This window comes from Phoenix dactylifera, unplaced genomic scaffold (genome assembly GCF_009389715.1).
Source record: "Phoenix dactylifera cultivar Barhee BC4 unplaced genomic scaffold, palm_55x_up_171113_PBpolish2nd_filt_p 000228F, whole genome shotgun sequence".
In the NCBI taxonomy this organism is placed as follows: Eukaryota; Viridiplantae; Streptophyta; class Magnoliopsida; order Arecales; family Arecaceae; genus Phoenix; species Phoenix dactylifera.
In genome coordinates, this window is record NW_024067733.1 from 88,497 (window position 1) to 114,722 (window position 26,226).

At 38.6% G+C, this 26,226-nt stretch overlaps 1 protein-coding gene across 4 annotated transcripts in view; it reads right to left on the bottom strand.

Annotated features, from left to right (window-relative positions):
- LOC103723626 overlaps nt 1-26,226 on the bottom strand; it is a 111,315-nt gene that overhangs the window by 78,456 nt on the left and 6,633 nt on the right. For 3 of the 4 annotated variants that reach the window (XM_008814589.4, XM_039117452.1, XM_039117453.1), the window contains 9 exons: nt 17,769-17,842; nt 16,455-16,662; nt 16,207-16,272; nt 16,005-16,084; nt 12,521-12,670; nt 8,140-8,203; nt 6,538-6,639; nt 851-1,048; nt 655-782 (listed from right to left, as the gene is read on the bottom strand). In XM_008814589.4, coding sequence (XP_008812811.3) covers nt 655-782; nt 851-1,048; nt 6,538-6,639; nt 8,140-8,203; nt 12,521-12,670; nt 16,005-16,084; nt 16,207-16,272; nt 16,455-16,662; nt 17,769-17,842 — 1,070 coding nt within the window. The remainder of the gene's footprint in view (nt 1-654; nt 783-850; nt 1,049-6,537; nt 6,640-8,139; nt 8,204-12,520; nt 12,671-16,004; nt 16,085-16,206; nt 16,273-16,454; nt 16,663-17,768; nt 17,843-26,226) is intronic. The other variant, XM_039117454.1, reaches the window with a different exon arrangement.

A 26,226-nucleotide genomic window follows, 5' to 3' on the forward strand; every position in this document is an offset into this window, starting at 1 on the left:
GGCATTATAGTACACTTAAACTCAAGTTTCAGATAATTCCAGAAACCCATACTTCCTTTCCTGCACCAATTTTGTAAGAACTTGTTCCCCTAGTTTATCCTGCATCTCTCTCTACTATAGAAACAAGAGGATGAGGAACCTCTAATACCTTTTCAAGGTTTCACATGATGTGCCTAATTTTCTTCAAAAACAATCTTACCTTATCAAAATTAAAAATATATTTTGAAGATCTAACTTTCCTCAGCATCTGAGAGCCATGCTATACCTCAAGTTATATCATTTTACCATTGATAATACGATAAGATTAAGTAAGCTAAACAGCCATTCTGTTGAATATGTTGTGGCACAAATAATCTACTTTTATGCCCATAATTTCATAGAAGGTCACCACTCCACACGCACCAACTATCAAGCAATAGTTACCGAAGAGAAAATTTCATTAGGCACTTTGATACTCAAATATATATATATATATATATATATAGACCACAAAATTTATTATCATAAATCACATCAGTATGAATTTGAGGATCAGCAATAATATTTTCAGTTTTCCGACAATTATTTACGTTTTATTTTGCAAATGAAACAATTGTGATTATAATAAGCATGGACAATGATAATGCTGGAGGTGTGCATAAAAGGAATCAGTACTTTATGCTGATTGAAGCGATAATTTGGCTAATGTTGAGTTTGATGGAAGATGAACAAAATTTATCCTTAATTGGAAGATGCCCATTAGAAGCAGCCACCGGATGAAACTCAGTTGCCTCATAAATATCCTGCATAAGACAAGATAAATAAGAGCCGAAAATAAGCAGCCACATGACAATGACAAAATCGATATCACCTTGATAATTTCATCTGAAACAACGCCAGCAAATGAACTGGTCTCAGCGGTTCCACCAGCTCCAAGCATGCCAAGGGACAACCAATTTAACCATCCACATGCTCTACTTGAAGATTGTTCACCATTTTGGTACTTCTCATCAGCAGATTTAGAATCACCTGTAGCTATAATACGAGACTTTGACTTCAATAAAAAATCCTGCAATTCAATAACAATATTTTAACACAAACAAAATTTATTATTAAGAACGAAATTAACAGCTGAAAATATTAAAAAATCTAAAAAAAGATTGCCTGCAGAAGAAATTTAACACTGTAAATTATTTGTCCCATTCTGATACCAACAAAAGGATATATCAGATTTCAATCAATAACTGTGATCAACAAGTGAAACCAAAAGGCTGGGGTTTCCTCAATCCTAGGTTATTAATGAAACTACAGATTGACCAAAATTAACATATGACAATTCTCACGCATTGTCAAATAAAATCATCATTACTTTCTAAAATAGAAAAATAAGGATATTTCAAATTTCAAGTGAATTGTTCAAAACTCATAGTAGCTCTACCTTTTTTACATGATAGTTCATAAACTGTGAGTACACATTAAGACACCACACCTCTCAGATGCCTTAATTATAATCAAGGAAATATTTTCCTGATAAATTTCTTTCTCATGATTTTTGGTCTTTCTTTATGGATCATATTAATATTTAAGAAGCTTCAGATGTCAATAACTAAAACTACAACTAGAACTGATAAGGAATGTCATATTGACCTGGATCAAAATTAATAGCGGGAGTTTTCATACCACACTTATAAAACTATATATCCTGTTTATTTGTTATTAAATCACTAACTGTAAAAAATAACATAGAAAATTGTTTCAAATTCTATTTGTAATGTTTTCACAGATAATTTGTACTACTAAACAATAGTAAAGTTCTAAAATGGTCACTAATGGTTTTCAAGGATCGCCGTACCGGTTACGGTCGGTCCGGTACCGGTCGAGTAAGATCAAGTCAAGTTCGAATTGGGTTGGTCGGATCAAGTTCGAATTGGGTTGGGCGGTTCGCCGTACTGGTACCGAATCCCGTACCGGTGCCGCACTAGCATAAGCGTACCGAATGTCGGTACGGTACGGTACACGGTACGCTAGGCGTACCGACACTGGCATACCGATACCGGTATCCATCGGTATGGGTATGGTACGCCCGGTACCGACCGGTACAGCATACCATAGTTGGGCCCTCTTTTGTGTTGACCCAAATTACACCCAGATAATCTTCGAGTAAGGTCAAGTCAAGTCGAGTTGAAAAGTACAAGACGCAAATTGCAGCTGGAAATTAGACTGGTCCAAATTTTGAACCTAACCCACCCCATGGCTCTTCAAATACGGATGGGGCCAAGTCTAATCAGGCCAGAACCAGGTCAAGCCACAGGCTGCCCCAAAAACAATGGTCAAGACTTAAGAGGCAACAACCCTCTCGGTATCGTTTGCTCAAACCAAAACATCACAACAAGAGAATTTTACATAGACAGAAACAAGGCTAGCAAACAGGTATTGACAAGCAATAGGCAACAAAATAAAAAGATAGCCATACCATAGCCATAATAATCCAGCCTTTTCCAGACTATGTTATTGGCTTTATAGAACCTTGCCAAGTAATCCTATTTAGGGCGGGCGATGAAATTGGTCCAAACTCCAAACATATAATGGCAAAACAAATAAGAGAATAACAATAACAACTTTTAAAGAGTGAGCGAGAGGGTAAAATTATGAACCAATTCAAACTGAAAACCATGACTTCTGCAAAAATTACAACTCAAGGATGATCAATCTTGGTATTGGACTCCATTTTAGTAGCATAGGTCAGTTCAGTATGGTACAACCCCTAATGACATATAGTACACTGGTAGAGACAAGATAGTGGTTGTAGCATGTCAGTATAATACTGTATTGAGCCCTTGTGCCATATCAGTACTTTGAAGTTGAGTACTGCATGCCCAAACTGGGTAGTATAGTTTGGTACGGTAAACCTTTATTAAATAATCAATCAAATCACTACTTTCTTTGAATTAGTCAACACAAAATTTGATAAAACTATACTTGGTTGGATTTTACCAAATTCTCTCTCCAAAAGCAACAAGATAATAATAATCCTCTGATGTTGAGTTTCAAATGTCTTGTCAAATAAGGGTCCCAATCTACACCTGCCAAACCTCCCCCAAGCAACCATAGAGAAAGGAAAAAAATAAATCTATATCCAGCAAGGTATGAAATCTCAACAATACCATAACACTTGGACCCCATATCACATGCTTTATTAACATTGGGTTATCAGCCAATATGCCAAACGATGAGTGCATATGGTGGGCAAGCAACATCTCGCCCCATACCACTATGTGAACAATAAGGGGAAGATGTGGGAGGTTTTAAACCTTGGCATCCTCATGCAAATGCAAATGACCCTTCTGGATAATCGGAGTGACCCTTCTGGTTAATCGGAGTGGTTGAGTTCCATGAGTTATGTCATGTTCATTTTCACTTTCTTTTGTCGCCATTCTTTATTACTTTTGTATTATTATATGATCCGTACACCTTTGCTTTCATTTATGATGTTCGATTCTATAGTTCACTAGTTCAATCATTTACTCACTACTATAAATATGTCCAAGTCAGTCGAGGTTATTGGAAATAAAAAAGAAAAATTAGTGTTAATGTTGAATCATTAGAAAACTAGCATATTGTTCGCACCCGATCTCTATATCCCCTCTCCTCTCTCCCACTTGATCTCTCTTCCCCTCCTTGTTTTCTCTCCTCTCTCCTCTCCCTCACTCTTGACTTCTCTCTCCCTCCTCTCCTCTCTCAGATCCGATATCTCTCCCACCCGACCTCTCTCCCCTCTACTCTCTCTCCTCTCCACCCTCTCTCTCCCCTCTCCACTCTCTCCGCTCTCCCCTCCCTATGAGGCCCGACCTGCCCCATTGGCCGGCCTGGACCAAAGAAGCCGACCCATCAACTAGCCTGGTGTCGAAGCCGGAGAGCTCGCCGAAGCCCGACATAAGCCCTGATTTCCCTTCCTCTTCCTTTTCCTCGGTAGTAGGATCTCTTGTCGGTCGGATTTCGCTGAATAATTGGCCTTAAATTGATCGAGAAAGCTCTATGGCCACTTCCTCTATTTTTTCTCTCTTTTCCCCTTTTTCTAGTCATATGCGCCGCTGCCTCTTGACGTCAAACCCCCAGTGAACGGCCAATGGACAAAAACTTGAAAACACTTTAATTTTCCTATTTTTCGACACTTTTGATTTCTCGTCGGTCAGTCACCGCAGCCAACATTCCTCCACCTCTGCCCTCAGGCATGATCCCTGGTGATGTCAGCCTCCCCTTCCTATTCTAAGAGAGACAGCAAAGCTTCCCTCCTATTTCTATCTTTTGTTTCTCTCTTCTCTCTCTCTAAGCAGACCTCGGGATCCTAGTTCAATGTCCTGTCTTTCTTTTGTTCCGATCCAAGTTGACCCCAATAACAAGGCCTTGAATGCCTTGATACCCGGGCGGCATCAGCCCTTGTCCGATACCTCTGGAATTCAGTCACCAATGACCCTTGTTCAATCACCTAATCATAGCTGATCTTTACAAGTTGACTTCACCTTATTCAGACCGACCTAAGAGTTCATTCATCGCCGCCTAGACAACCTTATCCTTTCTCTACCTTAGTTCGAGTACGAACCCATACATCCTGCAGTGCCCTAAATTGGATCATTTTTTTCCTAATTTTAATCCATTCTCGGTTATCTTGAATTTCGAAATTGTTGATGTTGGATTTTTATGGCTTTGAATAGGTGAAGTTGACTTATCTAACTAAAGTAGAATTTTAAAACAAAATGAGGTAAGTAACCTAATGCTTCAAAGTATGCTTTTTAAATAACTTTTAGAAAATTATAATTAGTTTATTAAATTTGATTATGATCTCTATTTTATGTTTGATTAAATGGATCGAGCATACTATTATTACCAACATAATTGTTCTAAGATATGTTATATATTTTAATACTCTTGTGAGATGAATTTTGAAAATTTGATTGGATAATTTATATATATATATATATATATATATATTCTCAGCACGGGTATAATCGGGCTTTGCTAATAGAGATTATACGTTGTTCTTGTCAACTTGTAATCTGAGAAACTAGTTTTGACACCGAGCCACTAGTGATTAGAATAGTATCTGTTATCTGGCACTTTGTTCACCCTGTATCTGCTATTTGACCCACGCCACTAGGTTACGTGACCATAGTCTGATGTTAGGTCTAGTATCAATTTACGAAAAATAACTTTTGAAAAGAAATATGTGTATTATTCGAGATTCAATTTTTTTTGTCAATATTATGCTATTTGTTTATTTATTTCTTTGGCTTCCGTGGACCCCACTTAGATATATTATGTTGCTTAGTGGCCTAGTGTGGCTCATTATTCTTTCTTCTATTTTCAAATCTGAAATCGTGATTGCGCGAAACTTAGGGGAGTTCGCTAAATTGCTCGGAGATATTTGAATCATCTGGACTTCTAGCTTAGTTTAATTTAGATTAGTTCAGTTTAGTTTGAATATTTTATTCAGTTTGAATGATAATAATTAATTAGAATCAAGATATGTCGTCTCGATATTGGAGCCCATACCGGTGCCACCCTGTCATTATGTCGATACGCTTAGCATGAGGTTGGTACACCCTTGTACTGTTATTGAACAAGTATGGTACGGTACGCCTTGTAATGCTAAGTTCAGTACGGTATGGCGTACCATAGTTTGAAGTACTTCGAACATTATACCTCATGTTATTTTGGGATATTTGCTTATGAGTATGATTTAATTGGATCTTGATTAAATTAATTTTTGAGGTCGAAGAATTATTACTATTACTACTTTGAAATTATTATGATTTGATCGGTAGCCTTGCATGCTTATATGGTCCACCCTACAAGTATGCGGTGTCTGTTACGCTCTAGATTCTGGACATGACACTCCCCCTATCCCCCCTCCCTGATCTCTCTCCACCTTTCCTCTTTCCCACATCTCTCTCCCCTCTCCAAGCCAATAGAATTGAGCTTCAAGCTCAGGTTCAAGCACAAGTTAGATTCAAGCCAAAATTTTGGAAATAAAAACAATCAAAACTCAGCCTACTAGAAGCCCAAAATTTTTCAGGCCGGGACTAAGCAGCATAGAAATCTGACCTATGCCAACATAATTCCAGCCCTAAATTTAATCGAGCATATATATTCTTTTCAAATATAAGAGTATAAGTTTTGGATCATTTCAGGCTAAATTTCAAATTGATGTCCACCTGCAAAAACATAAGCTATAAGCAAATTACTAGCAACCAACAGCCAAAACAAAAGTGCAGTTTAAACCTACATCATAGAGCGCAAGAGGGAAGAAGAAACTATTGAGACAGACAATCAAATGAAAGATATCACATAGAGGTAATCAAAAAGGTGACGATGATATTTACTCCTTTTAACCAAAAGCATATATAAATGAATTCTTCGTTCAATATTTTAAAGAGATCAAATCATAAAAGAATGTGAACAATATCAAAAAGGTAAATCAATAGATTCAGAATTATAATATACACTAATTTCCTCCAACAGCAAAAATGGTACCTGGCAAAATCATAATACAAAACATACCTGCAATTGCTGCTCTGCCATAGACCTGTAGCTCAGGATATCATCAATATCACACTCTTTATCCATCTTTTCTAGCTCTTGTAAAATATCTTCACCGACAAGCTATACCAACCAGTTTGAGTACAGATGTTTTATAAACACTTTCAAGTACACCACTTGATATGAGGCTTCAATATTAAAAATTCAACAAAATAATCTTAAACAAACTAGATGCAAAGAGTAGCACATAATAGTTGTCACAACTCAGCAAGTAAATTAACAAAATTAACTGTTATCAACTAGATATTTGGTATTGCAAGTCAAATATCATTTATTATGGACTACCATAATATAATATAAAATACATATATACACATAGATACATAAATTACACACAGGCACACACTTTATAATAATTGAACTATTGAAGTTTAGATAATCCATCAGGTTCAATGACAGGACTGTTCCTTATTCAACTTTAGCCCCTGTTTAGTAATGGGAATAGCTTTTCTGTAACAGTATGGGCATGGGTAATAACTTGATAGTAATAAGGTGGCTTAATGTAGAAAAATAATATTCTGCCATTTTAGTAGAACAACTTTATTCAGGTTTTGAGGAAGAGTGCCTTAAAAAAATTTTCTAAAATTTCTTTTTGCTCTTGGGAACAATGGCGCTAATATGGATGTTTAGCAGGACAAAGCGGTAGAAACCAGAAAAAAGTGGGTTTATTCTGGTTGATTCCATTTTATCTTTAAACCAAGCACACCCTTAATGTAGAACATTTTATGATATATTCAAAAATTTACATCTGAGATAACAATAAAATACAATAATGTGATGTATGCACAGGCTCATATTCTACAATGAATATTCTTGTTCTTCCTAACTCAACATCCTAGGATTTTCCAATTGGCATCAAGCATATTTTGCAAACTACGCAACAAAGAATTTTATTTACACTCCAAAGACAGAAGGCCATCTTTAATTTTTAAAGAGTTCAAATGGTGAAAAGAATTCTCTAGAAAATGGAACAAAGTCATCAAAAGCTTGGTAGAAAAATGGAGCACAACAAACTAAGAGGAGAATGTCAAGATACATCCTAAGCCCTGCATAAAGAATCAAAAAAAAAGTTCTTCAAGAGATTATCAAGTCAAATCTGATTGCCACAAAATGTAGAATCTAAAGAACATCAACCAATAGCATTGGCTAGCATATGAAGGTGCAGCAGCAAATTTCAAAGGTAATCTAACAATGAATCTTCTCTCCTACCAACCGACCATAGTAGATTAAATCAAAACACAGATGCAATGTTGTCCCAAAGGATGATGGCAAAAATTGCAAACATAGTGCTCTTAGGACTGGAGCAGAAACTTAAATCATTCAAAGATAGAATTGGGGAAAACAGCAAGTATATAATGAATCATGGTCAGTTTATGTGGACAATACAGTTTCTAGAAATTGTAGAGTTTCTACTCACCAAATAAAAAGAAAATAGCAATGAAAATAATGTCTCAATAAATGAAAGAACATCAAACAGTCGAGTATGCAGATCCAAAAGTTAGAGCTTAAAACAATAAAAATAGGATAAGATGAGCTAATTAAATAAAATGGTGCCTTGTTCACCTGCTCTTGTTGGAGTAATTCCAGCTTTCTTTTGTACAGATTGACGTATTTCCGGCGGTAGTTTCTGTTAACCATGATAAATAATAGAAAGGTTGATTAAATTAAGAGAATCAGTCATAGAGTTGCATAATACATTGCAGATAAAGGACTTTGCAACTTCAGGTGTGAAAACAAGACCAACTATCCTAGTTTTCTTCAACTTACTGTTTATCTTTCGCATGGTTGTCAAGAAATATCGGGCACCATAAGAGAAATCAAAAAAACCACACAAATAAAATGCACATAGCCTTCACAGCACAATGTGAATCAAAGTTCGTCGTACCGGTACCGGTAGGCATACCGGTCGCCTACGGGACCGGCATAGTTCCGATTCGGACCGATTTAAACCAGTACCGAACCGGAACACTTTTCTCCGCCGGAGCCGGGGAAGAAGAAGAAAACGAGAGAGCGAGCGAGGGAGGGAGAAAGGAGAGGAGAGGCCGCACGCGGAGGGCCGCAGGGGGGTGGTGGAGGCCAGGGGGCGGAGCCCGCAGGGGGGGCGGGGGAGCCCGCAGGGGCGCGGTGGAGACCGAGGACACGGCCGTGGTTTTTAATTTGAGGATTTTTTAAAAAAATGGGGATTTTTAAGTGAAGTCGGCAACCAATTTGCCGATTGCACTTACAAATCCCTAAATTTTTTTCCACAGCCGCGTCCCCTGTTTCGAAATTTTCACTTACAAATCCCTAAATTTTTTTCTGCAGCCACATCCCCTGTTTCTTTCGAAACAGGGACCCGGCCTCGGCCTCTATCATGCCCCCGCGGGCTCCCCCCCTCCCGCAGGCCCCGTCACCCCCCTCGGCTCCGCCGGCCCCCCGCAGGCGGCGGAGGCCTCTCCTCCCTTCTTCTCTTCCCCGCTCTTCCCCGCTCTATCTCCTTCTCCGACTCCGGCTAGATTCAGCCCGTACCGGTTTCTACTGCTCCGGCGGACTGATTACAGGCCGGTACGGGCCGGTTCGTCAAACCATGATGTGAATCATCTTATATTGCACAGATAGTAATTACAGTTGCAAAGGAAATGTGGAGAAGGGACTAAAACTATATAAGAGAAAGAAAGTGAGGTTTTATTGTATAACACACAAGCTATTAAAAAGGGAAGACCACAAATTTAAAAATAACCAGAAAATATGTTGGCTCCATTTTAGGTTTAATTTAATAATATCAAGACATTTTTACTGATAAATGGTTCACCCTACCAGTGCATGCTATCCTATATTAGGTGTGTTGTACCGTATTGGTACCGAACCGAGACTCAGTACAGCCCTCCCAAACCGAGTCTCAATTCAATACCAACCTCCATCCCAAGTGCACCGACACTAGTAGTGTGGTAGTAGTACAGGGTCCTGTACTGAGACCGCGATCATGTGCCATACAAATGAAGTGAGCAAGCAACTTCATATTTGCATGTGAACTAACAAAGGCAATAGCTTAAAAAACTAAAACAAAAAAAAAAGAAAAAAATGTATGAAGGATTGGCCAAGACAAGAATGCAACAAACTCTTCAACGGTAAATCAGCTTACAATCGTCTGCACAATAGAGTGGATCAAGCGAATTCAGAAAATGTATAACTATGAATTCACCATTTTGGGGAAAAAGAAACTATTGACCTGAGCTATATCGAGAATGAGGCAGGAACAATAAATTTGCCATTTCTGTACAACAGAGTGGGTCAACAGAATTCAGAAAATGCATAGCTAGGAATTTGCCATTTCAGGGAAAAATAAATTATTGACCTTGGCTATATCAAGAGTGAGGAGGCAGGACCAATGGAAAAGTTGGAATGATTATGGAAAGGCAAAATCGCATATCCATCAAGATGCTAAATCAGGATATTACTAGAGAAAGACAAAAAAACAGATCAATTTTTTGGGGAAGAAAGGAAAAATGAATTTTTAGGGAGGCAATGTTTCTCATCATAATTCATATTGAGTCAGATAAAAATAACATGTAATAAATGATCGGAGAATATTGTTATGCACAGAGAAAATACTTTTTGGTGTTCTAACAGCAGTCCTAACCACATGGCTTTAGTTACCGTGAACTGTTTTAAGCATCTTAATGCTCAAATTTTCACTAAAGATACCTCATGCTTAGACAGGCGAAAAGCAAGGTTTAGCATTCCTGTGTTGCTCTCTCTGATATCATGTACATTTCACAATCAAATTGTCTGGCTATATTGCATTTTCTAACTTGGTCATGGTGCAATATATCCAAAAATTATGTTTTTACATACAAATGAAATGCATTAAACTATGTTTCCACTTTGCCCACTACTTCTACCAGCATACTGTTCCCTTTCCCCTTGTACTGTATAAAAAGTGCTCGAGTTTCTTCACAGGCTAATTCTACTTTTCTCTCTCTGAATCCATTAAGAAACAATACAGACTACAATTTGTGCTAAGTTTTGAAGGGGTAGTCAAATATTTGAATCACACAAAGTTTAGTGAATCTATACACATTTATATGCAGAGTTATTATGCACAAATATCATACATGAGCATTTATGATAGGTATATGTGTGCGCAAGTCAATGTGGGAAAAAGCAGTTAATGCATTAGCTCCATTTTCTCATCAATTATTGTTCAAACTTCAAAGGATGCACAAAATAAAAAAGCAAACTAAAAAGCATGCAATAAAAAGACCTTTCAGAATTGAAATTAAAATATATGTACTATGTAGCAATAAAAAATGAAAAGAGCAAAATAAAAAGCATGCAATGAAAAGACCTTTGGGCATTGAAATTATAATATATGTAGCCACAAAAAAATCTACGTATAAAAAACATTAAGATACAATCTGATTAGCATTTTTCAACTCAGTTGGACTCAATGGAAAAAATAATCTAAATCGGAGTAAGATGGGGGACAATTGATAAAGCGACTGCACACTGGGTAGTTGTCATGACCAAGTTGATATTATAATAATTCTTATAAATTTAATGCAATAGAAAATTATATAATATGTGATATCATAATATAATTGTCACCTTATAATAGTTATACTTATATATCAGGAAAATATAATATCAATTATGATATAATGATTATAACAATCACATTATTAATAATTTAATAATGTAATTATAGCTTATACAAGACATATTAGGATATGATAATAATATTATTAATAAGATATTAATAACATGTTACGATATGATAATTTTAATATAAGGTATAATATTTATATACTATATAATACATAATATTAGATTGTCCAATAGATAATATTGTACTATATATTTAAAAATAAATAAACATAATATAAGGTATAATAAGATTATTATAAGAACATAATAATTATATCATGTATTATAATTATTATAATAAATATAGATAATTATTATAATAATAAGGTTAATGATATTATCATGATAATAACTCATTGATAATATAATTTAATAATATAATATCAAGCTAAATACTAAATGTTATTGATATAATATATGGTAAAGTAATATGAACATTGATAATATGATGATGACATAATATCAATATATATAATATGAAATTATGAGTATAATATCTGCGATACTAACATAAGATATTTCATATTAAATAATATATACAATATTACAACAAATAAGAGATAATATATTGTTATAATATATTTTAAATTGATAATTAATTTTAGTAAATATAAAATGTAAGAAAACCTCCTTTTATTTTTACAAAGGCACATATCCAACACTAGGGAAAATGATACCCAAGCCCTACCTTGGGTATGGTTTTACCCCTGCTTGTGGAAATCCAATACCCATGGGAATCCAAATTCCTATACGTAAAAGAGTTACTAAACATGGGGATGGGCTGGATGGGAAACATGTACCCACTCCTATCTCCCAATTTCTGCAAACCAAATGTTCCCTAAGAAATAGACCTGTTCGCTAGCCTTCCCAAGACACTATAGGAATTTAACAGAATGATGTATCTGAAAAATGTAGGCAGGAATTGTTTATCAGAAAATAGGAGTATTATCTTTAGTTTTCTCATTAGCAACCATCTAGTCAACACCAAAAAAAAAGAAAGAAAGATAGCACATGAAACAACTACCTCAAGAAGTTGTACTTTCTTCACAAAGACTTCAGAAAGAGAAATCCGGTTCAAGATAAGGAAGAAAAAGGCCAGCATAATGATCAAATGATGCTGAAAATCCAGATAAAGATACATATTTTTTGCCAGGCACCTCCAGAAACATCATATTTTTTTCCTCTTACAATAACAATAAATGAAAATTCAAACTCAACACTTACCATAAAATATACTAAGATAATATCAAGAAACAAACATCAGATGGCACGATTAAACAGCATACACCAGAAGTCATGATTCTGAATAGGTACTCACATTCGTCTACCAAGATAACTCCAAGAAGTCTTCCTTAATCTTTGACGAACATCTGCTAAAACAGATTCTTGTGCGTAGTGCCACAACATTTTCTGCCATCCTTTATGCTTCCTTGATAACAAGCTCTGAGAGGGACGGTATCGTCCATATCTGTTAAAAACAAGGCCAGCTAAAGCTACTAAAAGTGGATGATAGGATAGTGAACTTATTAAATGTAGGGTGATGCCAGCATGATAAATCTTGCAAGGTCAAATATCGGAATTTCAACTTTGAAAAAGAAACAATAAATCACTTTTTTCCAGACAATATCAAGGCCATGGATGCGCAGTATGGTAAATTCAAGAAGAATGTGGCTATTACAGAACATAATCAATCACACAATACTAGTGCATAATAATATAGGAATTACAAATTTATAATACAGCAATAAGAACATTACATAAGCATAGTAATTAAAGTTTGCCAGAGGCAAGCAAAAAGTAGCATGCATCCAAATCTGTGATACAATCAACCAACATGTTCACAAAATTTTGCCAACATTTGCCTAACTCCATGATGAAGTTCTGTATACCAATGTCAATATAAGCACGACCGTAGCAATCTAATTTATCTTACTAATTGTAAGAAAGTGTATACTGCATGTATTTAAATGTCAATTTGGATAGAGATGTTAAAAAACAATAGCAAGGTCCGCCAAACCAGTATCAAGACCCGTACCAGTTGGCGGCCGGTATGGTTTAGTCTTGGTTCAGTACCGTACCGAGGCCAATACGGGTAGGGCGTATCATTTTCATACCAGCATGCCCATTTTTTCAGAATTTTCAAAAATATTTAATTGGTAATCACTCTTTTTGAACTTTTCAATAATTTTAAGTCTAATTTGATTTTTTTGGTATTTTTTGAATTTTTTTGATGTTTCTATAATCTCGAGTTAACCTAAATGAAGTCGATACAATATGCGGCACATAGAGTCCAGAAAATATGTGGCCGCTGCTTCATCAAAATCTCTGCAGCGGCCTTATATTGTGGCCCATTATCAGTAATGATCTGCACGACATTCTTTTCTTCTACCTGATCAATCACCTCCTTCATTAGTTTGAGAATGTACGCAGCGTCGCGGACCTAATCATAAGCTAATGCTCCGTCTGGCAGGACCGATCCAACCATCACACATCACCGTCAATCCATATATAGACCACTTGCCTTTATAGGAGGCAATCCATTTTTTTTAGCTCCTTATTACTGTCAAAAAGCTCACCATAGATGTCCTTCGGGCCTGAAAAATATAAACCAGGACCGGCAGCCTGTATAGCGGAAATAGCAGATCTATAGTACATATAATCTGCCACATTCACTAGGATGTAGCTGAAATGGAACTAGGATACAATAGCTTGCCATATATCCTTCTTCAGCATTGTGTCAATCCTTTGCTACTTCGAATCTCTGCTGGAGAAGGCATGCGAATCAAACCATGGATTTTTGCGCCCGGTGAAATCTCTCTGGATGACTTCTTTTTGTTACCAAAAGCCTCTAGCACAGATGCTATTTCGTCACCGCCTCTACTGATGGCCTTCTTGACTAAGGGGGTCCTCCTAAACTCTGAATCTGCCCTGCTACTCATAGAACCGAAGTCCAACTCATAGTACGAGGACCTAAATTGAGTTCTATGCCTGGCCACCTCATCCGGTTGTCACTAATCATCCAGGCTCGCCTGCATGGCAATTTGGATCCGTGCCTCCTCGTCATTTGAAGCGAACGTCTCCTCTGACTCCTTAAAGTGATAGAAAGGTGGTTCTGAAGGGGTGGAGCCTGTAGGTTCTATAAAGAGCCATCAAACTTCTCTAACGTACTTGACTGGGCATTAGAAGGTGCTGGTTGTGCCCATCAAGACTTCATGGCTACATATTATTTTTCTTTTGTAGATGAGACCTCCCATGATGGGATTTGTGGCCCTCCTAGCGCCAATCTATTGCCATTGAGGACCGGCCTATCCCAGGCGCCGAATGGGAGAGGTGTTGGATGTTGGATGGCTCGACAATCAACTGCTCGGTTTGTGCAGGGTTGCACCTCGAGGTGGATGCTTGTAGCCGGGGTCCTGGTCCACGATCGTGCTCCGACCTGAAACGGCAAAGACGAAGAATTCTTCTTGCCAAAATGTGTCCAGTAAGGGACCCTCCAATGCTTAAGTTAGGGCGACACTCAGGAACAGAGGAGGTTCTCGAAGGTCTATTAGGACACCTAAGAACTTAACTAAAAGATCCCAGAGAAAGTGGATTGTATAGGCAAAGACGAGAGCCTATCGGCCTAGAATTCAAATATGTGGGTCGGCTAAGATTAGCAGACCTTCGCACGTTCCGACAATTAGGCGAGGGTGTTTCGCACACAGATCACATCCTGCCCATTTGGCTAGCGTGATCTCAGATGCCGCTCAAGATTTCGGCCAAGGTGCCTTCAAATTCAACTGTGCCCTTCTGGAAATGGCATGTAGTGGGCTCTAATTGGTGGTCCATAGGCTTCATGGCAAGCTTTGGTTGGCCAACCCTTCGCATAATTCCTGGTCAATTCTGAGGCATATCAGCATGCAACAAAAAGTGATAAATATCTTTTGCTCCAACTAATAAGGCAAGAAGGTGACACCCTTCTACTCCCCGCCCTTTCGTTTTACATCACCATCCCTCCACCATTGTCACCACCTCAAACCATTACCTACCTTATTTCTTTTGCTCCCACCACACTCTTATCTATGCCCTAATCATCCACTACCCATTGTCCCAGACACTAACAGTCCTCTCCCATGCTCCATCAAAACTCAAGCTCCATGCTGACCTCTAACACCAACTCAACCCTTGTGCCCCATCTTATCCCTAATGCCTAAGCAAAGGATGAGAGCAACAACCATAGAATGAGAGCAAGATTGACAAATGCCTATCGGTCCTACACGGTGACCCCTTGAACTACCTAGTGGAATGCCTAGGCAGCAAAGCAGGTGCCTAGATCTAAGTCCCTAAAAAAATGATAAATAGCCTTGTATGGTCAAATTATCACAAATATATATATATATATAGTTCTTAGAAAAGACTTGCAGAAACATCATATTCATAAATGGTTGGTTATTAACAAAGAAGGTATAGTTCAGGTGAGTACTGTACCAAGCCTATGTCTCCACAAATTATAGCAGAAAAACAAACAAACATAACTTTGTTTGGATCTATGAAGGCAGCAAAAGTAAACAAGACTATATATCTTGAAAAAACTGTAGTATAAGCATGATAACTGTTTGTTGCAGAAATAAAATGATGATAACAACATAACCACCAAAATTTTCTATTAATTCATATGTTATCAAACAAAGTAAGCAGTGGAAAATATTCAATTAGTACAATGAGTTTGCACAACTACGCAAAAGTTCATACTCATAAATGACAAGCATATCAACAAACAACCAAACAAATCTAATAGCTAACAGTGTATAGAATAGACCTACATTTTTCTGAGAGCACAGATGGAGAAGTAATCCCAGAGATTTAAAATCTGTTGCAACTGAACCTCATTCAACAAGACAGCCTAAAAAAACAAAAAGAATAACAAGAAGAGCCAATATAACTTATCTTTAAAAAAAATAAAAAAGAAATGCATATTCAACGATGAATCTTCAGATGGCTATTGCAATGTGAAAAGGAACAAACCAAGGTAGATAGCTCTGCAGTAACATCATATTGAGGCACACCATCAAGCTTTCCAGATTTGTTTGCCTATACAGGCAAGCACATTATACTGAATATAAGCATTTCTTGTATGGACAAGTTCAAAAATGCAAGAAGAAATTATAAATTTGTAATTAAAGGAAGAAAAGTAGATCTAACCAAATGATAAAGCAAATATTACAGTAATAGGGCAAAAAAGGAAACATCAAAATGTTAATAATTTAGCATACCTGCAGAAAAACTTTAACCTCAAATGGATGTATTATATAATCACATCTCTCGGACTCAAACTTCAAAATACCGCATAGCTGCGGGTCAGTAGGATCATTAATACCAGGCAAGTTTTGGGTTTCCTCTAACAAGTTACAGTAAAGTATGACATTTGATATTTCAACAGTCTTGTCAACTTGGCCGCCTCTTGATTTCCCCATTGAGGACCTGAAAACAAAAAAGTAAATAAATAACTAAATTAGAGAGGACCAAAGCTAACTGTATGCGGAGAAAGTTAAGCATGTCGTCTACAAAGCATTCCAACAAAGAAAAAGCAAAATATCCTTTCTGCAATTACAGAGGAACTCATAAATCTGATAACACAAATAAGAGAGTAACCATTAATTGATAATTGATACATACAAACAAGAACTTAGATGCATGTGTGCTACTTCTTTTAAGGCTTTATATATGAACTAAACAATCAACTATAAGTTCTTAGACTTCCAGTAAATGAAGAATGAAAGGACTTAAATCTTTTCTAGGTATGTATGCACATATGTACGTACATACATGCATATATACATACCAACGCATGTAAATACATACATACACACATACATATATAGCAATTAAGTCATAAAATTTAGTTCTAAACGCCCATACAATTCTATCAAATTCTAAATTATTAAATTAGCAATTAAAGTGGTATCCTTGACTTAAAGTTGAAGTTCATTTAATAACAAGAGAAATGGGAGTCCTACCAACTCTTTCTACCCACATTTCCATGATAAAAAAAATATAGGTTTCTCCAACCATATGTAAAACAAAGTAAATTCAGTTACATCAGGCTAAGATCTCAAATTTTGAAAAGTTAAAAGGATAGGATTTAGCATTTTATAGACAAGATCTGAATCAAAACAGATGTGTAGAAACATATGTACAGTTCATAAAAGAGTAGCTGCATAAGAAAATGATGAAGTGAAATTGATGCATATGTATCTTGACCAATAAACTGCCGGACTGATTAGAAGCTAAAGGTAGAAGTCAAAAGCCTCCAGCCATCAGAAGCAATCACTCTTTAGTTGGCCTTCCTTTAACTCAAGGAAAATTGATGAATCCTGACGGCCAATGTTTCTAAGTATTGTGATAGGACAGGTAAATAAACCGCCTGCACGCTAAACTTCCACTAAAAATAAGAAGCACTAAATACATGGAAGTCAAGCCAAATTTGACAACCAATAGAACTTCTGTCACATCCAAGTAAAGACATTGGAGATGGTAAAATGAAGTAGGAGGTCTTATCCTTCTTCCATATAAGGTTATAAACTCACCCAGTAAAACTCTGCTTCCATGTATCTGTCATTACTGTAAGACTCGAAAATCTTAAGCCAAATATAAAATTTTCCTGGAATGGAATCACCAAAATTAGTAACTTGATAGAGATAAAAAAAATAGGTAACATGTTCAGCTGCCAAAAAAAAAAATAAACTAAATGAAAGGAAAAGAAAACAGTAATGAAGAAGCTGGAGTTATCTTTATTTATTCCCAAACAAGGCCATCATCAAAACACACAAACAAGGTTCGCCAGACCAACCGTACCGACGTACCAGTAAACACCGGTACCGGTATGGTACCGGTTCGGCACCGGTTCGGAACCGGTACCGAACCGGAGATGTGCTCGTCCACAGCCGCGCGCGCGCGGACGTAAAAAACAAAAAAAACAACACATCGCGAACGCATTAAGTGCCACAGAGTGGCATCGGCCGATTCCCTGCTAGGGAATCGGCCGCGGGTGCGGTTCCGACGTGGGGAATCACACCGCTAGCGCGTCCACGCGCTATTCCCAAAAAAAAAATCTACGTGTCCGCATCCGCGCGTTAAGTGGCCCACGCCGGCTCCAGCCCGCATAGGCGCTCCTCCCCGCGCGCGGGGCGCGCTTCCCCGCACTTGAGCGCGCGAGGAAAAAGTAATTGGGCCAGTGCGAACCGGCCTGGTTCCCACCGGTGCGAACCGACTTGTACCGGTGCAAACCGGGCCGGTTCGCATCTGACCCAGTTTGCACCGGTACAAGTACGGAACCAACCGATTTCGACTCGCTTTTATACGTTGTACCGTACCGGTGCACGTCGGCACCGGTTCGGTACAAGTTGAAGCTGAACCGACCGGAACATACCTTGCACACAAACTTATATACATATGCATATACTCGTGATCTTCAATATGACCATCTGAAGTTGCCATCAGGCAGGGTGTGATGGGAGACACTGATAGCAAAGTTGAGGTTGATAGGGGATGGCGCAGAGGTGCAAGGTCCAAGGAGTGAGGGTGAAGAGAACTACTCCCACTTTCCCCTCACATCTGGTGATGGCAACAATGGAGGACAATGACTTGATGGGGCTTCCTTAGTAAGGGCATAGTGTTGGGGGAAAAAATGTCCGCTAATAAGCACTAGAAAATTTGGTGGATAGGAAAGCAGTTAGAGCATTGGAGGGAGACCAGCATGTGGTGGGGCTGCTAGGGCAGGCCATCAAGTCATTTGGGAGATCTTGTGGTAGCATGGCCAGAAGAAAGCTGACAGTGGTAGGACCCAAGGACATAGCCAAGATATATTTAGTAATTCTCAGGACACTGGAACAAGAAAACTAGAAGAAAAAAACTGAAAGTGACGAATGATGAGCTGATTGTCACCTAAAAATGCAAGAGACTTTAATAATGACTAGAGTGGCATATTTTGAAGGGAAAAGTAATTATTTCATGTCAATTTTGAAAATGTCAAAAATTCTACCACCCTAGATTTCTAATAGTTCAAGCAGATCCATGGCTTCGTTGAGTCATCTCAAAGTGGGTGATTATATAACATAAATACAAAAAGTACAAAGTCAAAACATCATATTGCGAAGCATAAAACTAAACCAAATAAAATTTAAAAAATGAGAGGAAATACATACTTTATGTTAATGATTCAATGTCAATGATAGACCATCCAAATTGGAGATCCATACTGTTTATCATGACCTACACCAATGAAAAGCCCTAGAAACCACCATGTTTTCTTGATCTCTAACCTATGCATAATTTGGGTGCAAAGTGAATGGTTTTGCTGATATGAGACCATGGTATGCCGAACCGGTCCGGCCAGCTACCGGTACGCCGGAGCCGTGGAAACCGGTACAGGCCGGTTCCGTGCCGGAGACGAAGAAGATGAAGAGAAAAAGAGAGAGCGCAGGGAAGAGAGAGAGGGAGACCACCTGTGGCCGCCATCGAAGAGCCACGGAGGAGCGGTGGCAGCTGGTGGGGGGGCGGAGCCCGGCGGGGGGCGGGGGAACCCACGGGGGCGCGGCGGAGGCCGAGGCTTTTTAATTTGGGGGTTTTAAGTGAAGTCAGCATGTCGGTTACCGACTTCACTTAAAATCCCCAAATTAAAAAGCCGCAACCGCGTCCCCTATTTCGAAAGAAACAGGGGACGCGGCCGCGGCCTTGGCCTCCGCCGTGTCCCCGCAGGTTCCCCCGTCCTCCGCCGCGCTCCGCCGCCCCCTACCGGCCTCCGCCACGCTCCGCCGCCCCCCACCGGCCTCCGCCGCCTCTCCGCGGCTCTCCGATGGCGGCTATAGGTGGTCTCCCTCCTTCTCTTCCCCGCGCTCTTCCTCGTTCTCTTCTTCCCCGGTTCCGACGGAGATGAGCTTTCCGGTTCGTACCGCCCAATTTCGGTATGAACCAAAACCGTACCGGTCCGGTAGGCAACCGATACGCCTACTGGATCCGGTACGGCGGACCTTGTATGAGACCATGTTTTGCTAGGATCTAAGCACCAAAATCAATTGATATTCAGTCCTTACAAAGTGGATTTTCAATTTAAATACTCTATCAGGTATTATAGCACACCAGTAAAGGGACAAACAACCATTTTTGCATCCATATAATGCGTATGTCAGATACCTCCAAAACATATATTCTTCTAATTATATGTGCTTTTCCAAGTGAAAATTATGATCAGTGTGTGGATATTCGATTTTGATGCCCTAACATTGATTTTCGAATTCCAGAGTTTTCACCAATGATTTACGTAAAGCATGTCATCCAATTCAAAAATATTCAATAATAATTACACATTTAATGAATATGAAAGTGTTAAAACATGAATGAGTTTTTCATTCTATTGTTGAGTTACAAAGTTGAACAATTGACATGACAACTCTGATCCAATAACCACTAAAACAAGTAGCTAGAGCCAGAACTTTAGTGAGAGATCCAAAACTCGTTATAACCCAGAGAACACTCCTTATAGGATGAGCATACAAGACTACGCCGCCGCTTGGTTAAAGGGATGGGCTGATATACCACCTAATATCTATGAGAGACATCGCCACTCAACGAGATTTTAAATATTAGTATGTATGTTGTACTTTAAATATATGTAATTGATTATAGCATTTTATATTTTATATTTTACTAATTGATTTTAGATATTTTATATTACTTCTTCTAGCATGCAACATCTCACTAATCATTTTATGTTTTGCATCACTCTAAAACATCAAGAGGCATCATTTAGGATGTATCAAAATCATAGAAACATCAAAAAACATCAAAAAACATCAAATTGTACTTACAACCATTGAAAAATTAAAAAAAAATGATTACTAATAATTCAAACTTTAAAAATATTGGAAAAAAAATTGGCATGCTAGTTCGGAACCGGCATGCCATTTCATACCATGTGTCCTGGTACCAGTTTGGCGGACCTCAATTTATATCATAATGATTCAAGCCTTCCACCACCTACTAGGAGCGCCAATGGAGCTCTTGGAGCATCAAAGGCTTCAAATCTATTTGACAATCTATATTGAATTAAGCATTAAGTTATATTTCTCTAGTAATTTTGTTGGAGCTTCACTAGCTTACCCGATCCTCACATAACATGGGCTATAAGCTAATTGGCCACTAAGTTAGTCTTAAGTTGCTTAAACGTCAAGTTTCTCGATCCATAAATTACTTGGTCACCAAATTATTTGGCTACCCATCATTTTAATTAGGGTAGACCATGATCTGCCAATCCGGACCGTACCAACCGATTCGGCCCGGGACGGACCGATCCGGCCTAGAACCGATACCCGGACAACGTGAAAACTGGTTTTAGCTGTTTTCGAGCTAGTACCGACTGGTACGCATGCATACCGGCTGCATACCGATCTCGTTCTAGCCCGTACCGATGCGAACCGGCCGGTTTGTACCAGTACCAATTTTTTTTTAATCATAGCGCGTGTGCTGTGGATTTTAAACCACAGCATGCGCGCTGTGGTGTCAAAGCGCGTGGCCCGCCCTCGGGGCAGAGCGCCCCGCACGGGCGCGCGCGATTCCACCACGCGCAAGCGCGATTCCCCATGCTGGGAACCGCCCCACGCGGGCGCGGGCCAGTTCATCCGCGCGGGGGGCAGGCCAGTTCATCCGCGCAGGGCAGCGCGCCCGCACGCTACCCCACGCGGGTCATAAATGTCATAGAGTGGCATTTAATGCCATTCTCTGGCCTTTTATCTAACCGCGTCCGCGCGTGGACATGCCATTTTGTGGCCTTTTATCTAACCGCGTCCGCGCGCGGATGTGAACCGAAAAAAGGGGGGGCAGGAGACCAGTTCGTACCGGACCGGTAGGCCTATCGGTACCGATTCAGCGTAACTTGGGGTAGACTATATATTGAATATGAGACAACATAATAGTCTTAAGTAGTAAGCTCTATGACATTTAACTGAGAAAGTGTTTTCTTTGGCCGGAGCTGGCTTCATATACATTGCCTTGTCTCCTCTCTCTCTCTCTACATCCCCCTTAATATTGCTTTCTTCTTCTGTCTATTTCCTTTGCTTTTGCTCTCTTCTTCTCTCTATTTCCTTTGCTTTTGCCCTTTTCTCCTCAACAAATCTTCTCTTTAATCAGCAAAACTCTATGAAAACATTCTCATGAACCTTATGAACAATTTCTCAAGAACCAAACCTATCCTCTAAACTCTAGGGCAAACCAAGGTTTGAAATCTATATAGGGTGCTAAGCAGCCATTAACCCCCTCTCACCTCCCAACATTCTAAATCTACCCTTAAATGCAAATATGAGGCACAAAAGATCTGTCACTCTGTCAAGAACTCCACCCCCCCCCCCCCAACCCAAACCCTTCTCTTCCATTTTGATATCTATGTGAATGTAAACAATAAAGTCCGCACTCTTTTAAACTATTGCTAATCATTTTCCCCACACCATTCCCATTTACAAGCTTTTTTAATTGTAATTCCCATAAGGAAACAATTCATTATGGATGTTTAGTAAAGCGCTTCTTCATATCTTTAAATGGAAATCATTAACATAAAAAAGAAATATGATTACGGATGACTAAAGAAAATCTAAATACATATGGCATACCAAAATCATCTCCTTCGTATTATTGTGCCTCCATCAATACTTTTCTGTCTTTCTTACACCAACTCCCTCTCGCTAGCATGCACTTTTGCTCATTGACATATGGTTTCCATACCAGTAGTTCATGTTGTGAGAAATAAGAAAAATATAGACTAATATTAGCATTCTTTTTTCAAAATAGGTGTTTTAACTTTACAAAATTAATACTTTTTTCCTTGGTTTATGCAGCTCCTAATTGTGCATTTCTTTTAGACTTAATAATAAAGAAAAACTATTGTTGCATATTATTTTATGATAATAAATCAATCGAATAAAATTTACCAGTTCGGTCTGGTACAACAAATATATTTTTTATCAAATATTGTCATTTTTTTCTTCAAAATAAAATGCTACAGAGATTTTTTTAATAGAGGCCATTGTTTGGTGCAACAATAAAAGGCTTGGGCTGACAAGGGCGATGGCACGAGATCGAGTCCTCGGGCAGCCACTTTGTAAAAAAAAATGGTCTCTCCCCAGTTGACCTCTCCCAAGACCTCGGACTGTCAGGACCATAACTAGGTAATGACCTATTCATTATTATTTCATAAATCAGTTCCTTTGGCCTGCTAAGGATAAATTTGTAGCTCTGACCTTGAAGTTCAACATGGGGATACGTAATTAGTTTGTCATTAAAAACTAAGGGGAAAGCGAAAACATCAGCAACGTTGGTACCTTCTCCAATTGTGTGCCACTCAAAAATCAATTAAAGATGCAGTTGTTTGATTAGATCATCTTAAGTATATTCATCACATCCAATAAAGGTTTCCAACTAACAGCATTGGGCAAATTGTACGAGTTTTCCAACAAACTTCGAAAGTGAGCTGATTTAAAGGTCAGTGGGCTTGCTTCTAGGTCTTGGTTCTAACATAATATCAAATTTTTTAGACTCAAAAGAGGGAATTTAAAGGTTTGTCAACCCTAAAGGATGAATTTTGATGATTATAAAACACTTGAGTTCAAGGTCCGCCGTACCGGTACCGATCGGCGTACCGGTGGCGGCCCGAACCGGTCCCGTACCGGTTCTCCAACAATAACCGGTACCGGATTCCACGCTGATCCAGTACCGGTCCCAGACCGGACCGGTACGTACCGGCCCGGTATGGCAGACCATACTTGAGTTAATGTTGCGTCCTAATGATGTTGGCTTGATTGTGAAGATCTATAAGTCAAGAAAAATCAGAAGAAATGAAGCACTACAAAATTTTTATCCTTAACCCTTCAAAAACACTTTATTGGATATCTTCTAAAAGGAAAATGACCTTAATCTAATCCATGAAGATCAAAGAAAAAGTCTAAAGAACTCTATATGGGACACTTGAGTCGACCCCTAAGCAAAAAGGACAAGTTTGAGTCAACTCTGGCACGTTTTCTTCAAGTGGCACAGTCAATGAGTCGACCCCCGCAAGACGTGAGTTGACTCTTGCATGGTTCAAATTAAACAGAGAACTTTTACCGCCTGAGACAAGATTTAATGAGTTGACCCTTGCCTCTAATGAGTCGACTCCAAACATTGAAGAGTCGACTCTTATGTTTGAAGAGTCGACCCCAGCTCAGTCCCAGCGTTGGTCAGAATGATTGTTTAAATGAGTCGATCCTTGCTTCTAATGAGTCGACCCCCGACATTGATGAGTCGACTCTTTCCCTTGCTTCTAATGAGTCGACCCCCAACGTTGATGAGTCAACCCTTATGTTTGAAGAGTCGACCCCAACGTTGATGAGTCAACCCTTATGTTTGAAGAGTCGACCCCAACGTTGGTCAGAAAGATTATTTGATGAGTCGACCCTTGTATTTGAAGAGGCGACCCATGAAGAAGATGAGTCGACCCTTAAGTTTAAAGAGTCGACCCTTTGAAGTTACAGCAGCAAGAGCCGTCTCAATATATTGAAGTGCCGACCCAAGATAAACATGAGTCGACCCCTGTACAGCTGGCACCACAGTGGAAACCTTGTAACAAATTTTGTCCTTTTCTGTAACAGAAAAGATTCCTATCAGAACGGCAAGAAAGGAATTTGAATCCCTCTGAAGAACTTGTCTATAAATTCAAGGGAACCTCAGAAAGGAAAGAGAATAAGGGAGAGATACATTCAATTAAGCAAAGAAGATTCCACAAGAAGAAGAATCAAAAAGAGAAGGAAAAAGCAAAAAGTTCATCATCCTCACCGGCATTCTTCAAAAACTTGCTTCTGTGAGAAAATCAGTCAAAGCTTCTCATCTATTGCGTCAAGAAGAGTTAGTGCTCAGCATTGGGATTCTCATCAACAGCCAACCTCTTCATCGGCTTCAGCATTGCTTCTATTGATTCATTCTATATTTTCTGAAGCTTTAGTTTTCTGGTTACAGCAATCATTTATTTGGATTACTTGTTGCTGTAACAGTTTCATCATCTAAAACTTGTAAAAGCACTTCCAAGCCTTAATTGGAAGTTGCTGAATCAGGAGAATTCAGCAAAGAAAAAATTTTTGGTTGGTTTATCTGAAAATCAACTAGGTTGTTTGTGAGCCCGAAAAACAGCGTAAAGATTCTTGGTTGGTTGCCTGGAAAAACCAACTGAATTGTTTGTGAGCCCGAAAAACAAACGGTGATAGATTATCGATTGGTTGCCTGGGAAAACCAACTGGGTTCTGATTGTGAGCCCGAAAAACATTCAGGTTGTAATCTGCTAGATTATAGTGAAGTCTCAAGCTTGGCTTGGAGAGTGGATGTATGTGCTTGGAGTGCACCGAACCAATATAAATCTCTGTGTTTGTGTGTGGCTTGTCTCTCTCTCTACCGCATTCTTCTAACTATTTTCCTCACCTTACATACTGCATTATTTGTGCTGTTTTAATTCCGCTGCTAGATCTCTGAGTTTGCCAAAGTATTTTAGTGGTTTCATAAGTCATTTAGTTCATTATTTTTTAAAAGACCCAATTCACCCCCCCTCTTGGGCTGCACCTCTGGGCAACAAGGTCTTTAATTGGTGATGAAATAGGCATAGCTCTTCCATTTGACCTGCCTGTTTAACTAGCCTGCCAACTGGGTCTCCTTCGCATATCCCCCAGATTAGAACAAGATTCTTAATTTTGTAAATTTGAAATTTACTCAAAGTATAATTTTCTAAAATTAGAACTTGAGAACATCTGAGACTACAATTTCAGTTTCACAAAGACCCAAACCACTATTTGCAATCATATTTTTCTACTTACAAAACCATGAAATATATCCAAGAAATACTAAAATACGATAAAACTCATAAATGCAAATATATGGTGGATGAATTTCTAACATATAGATTAGTATAAATAGCAGTCAAATAAAAGAATGCAAAATTTTCAGCAAGGAGAACAGATATAATTGAGAAGATGTGAC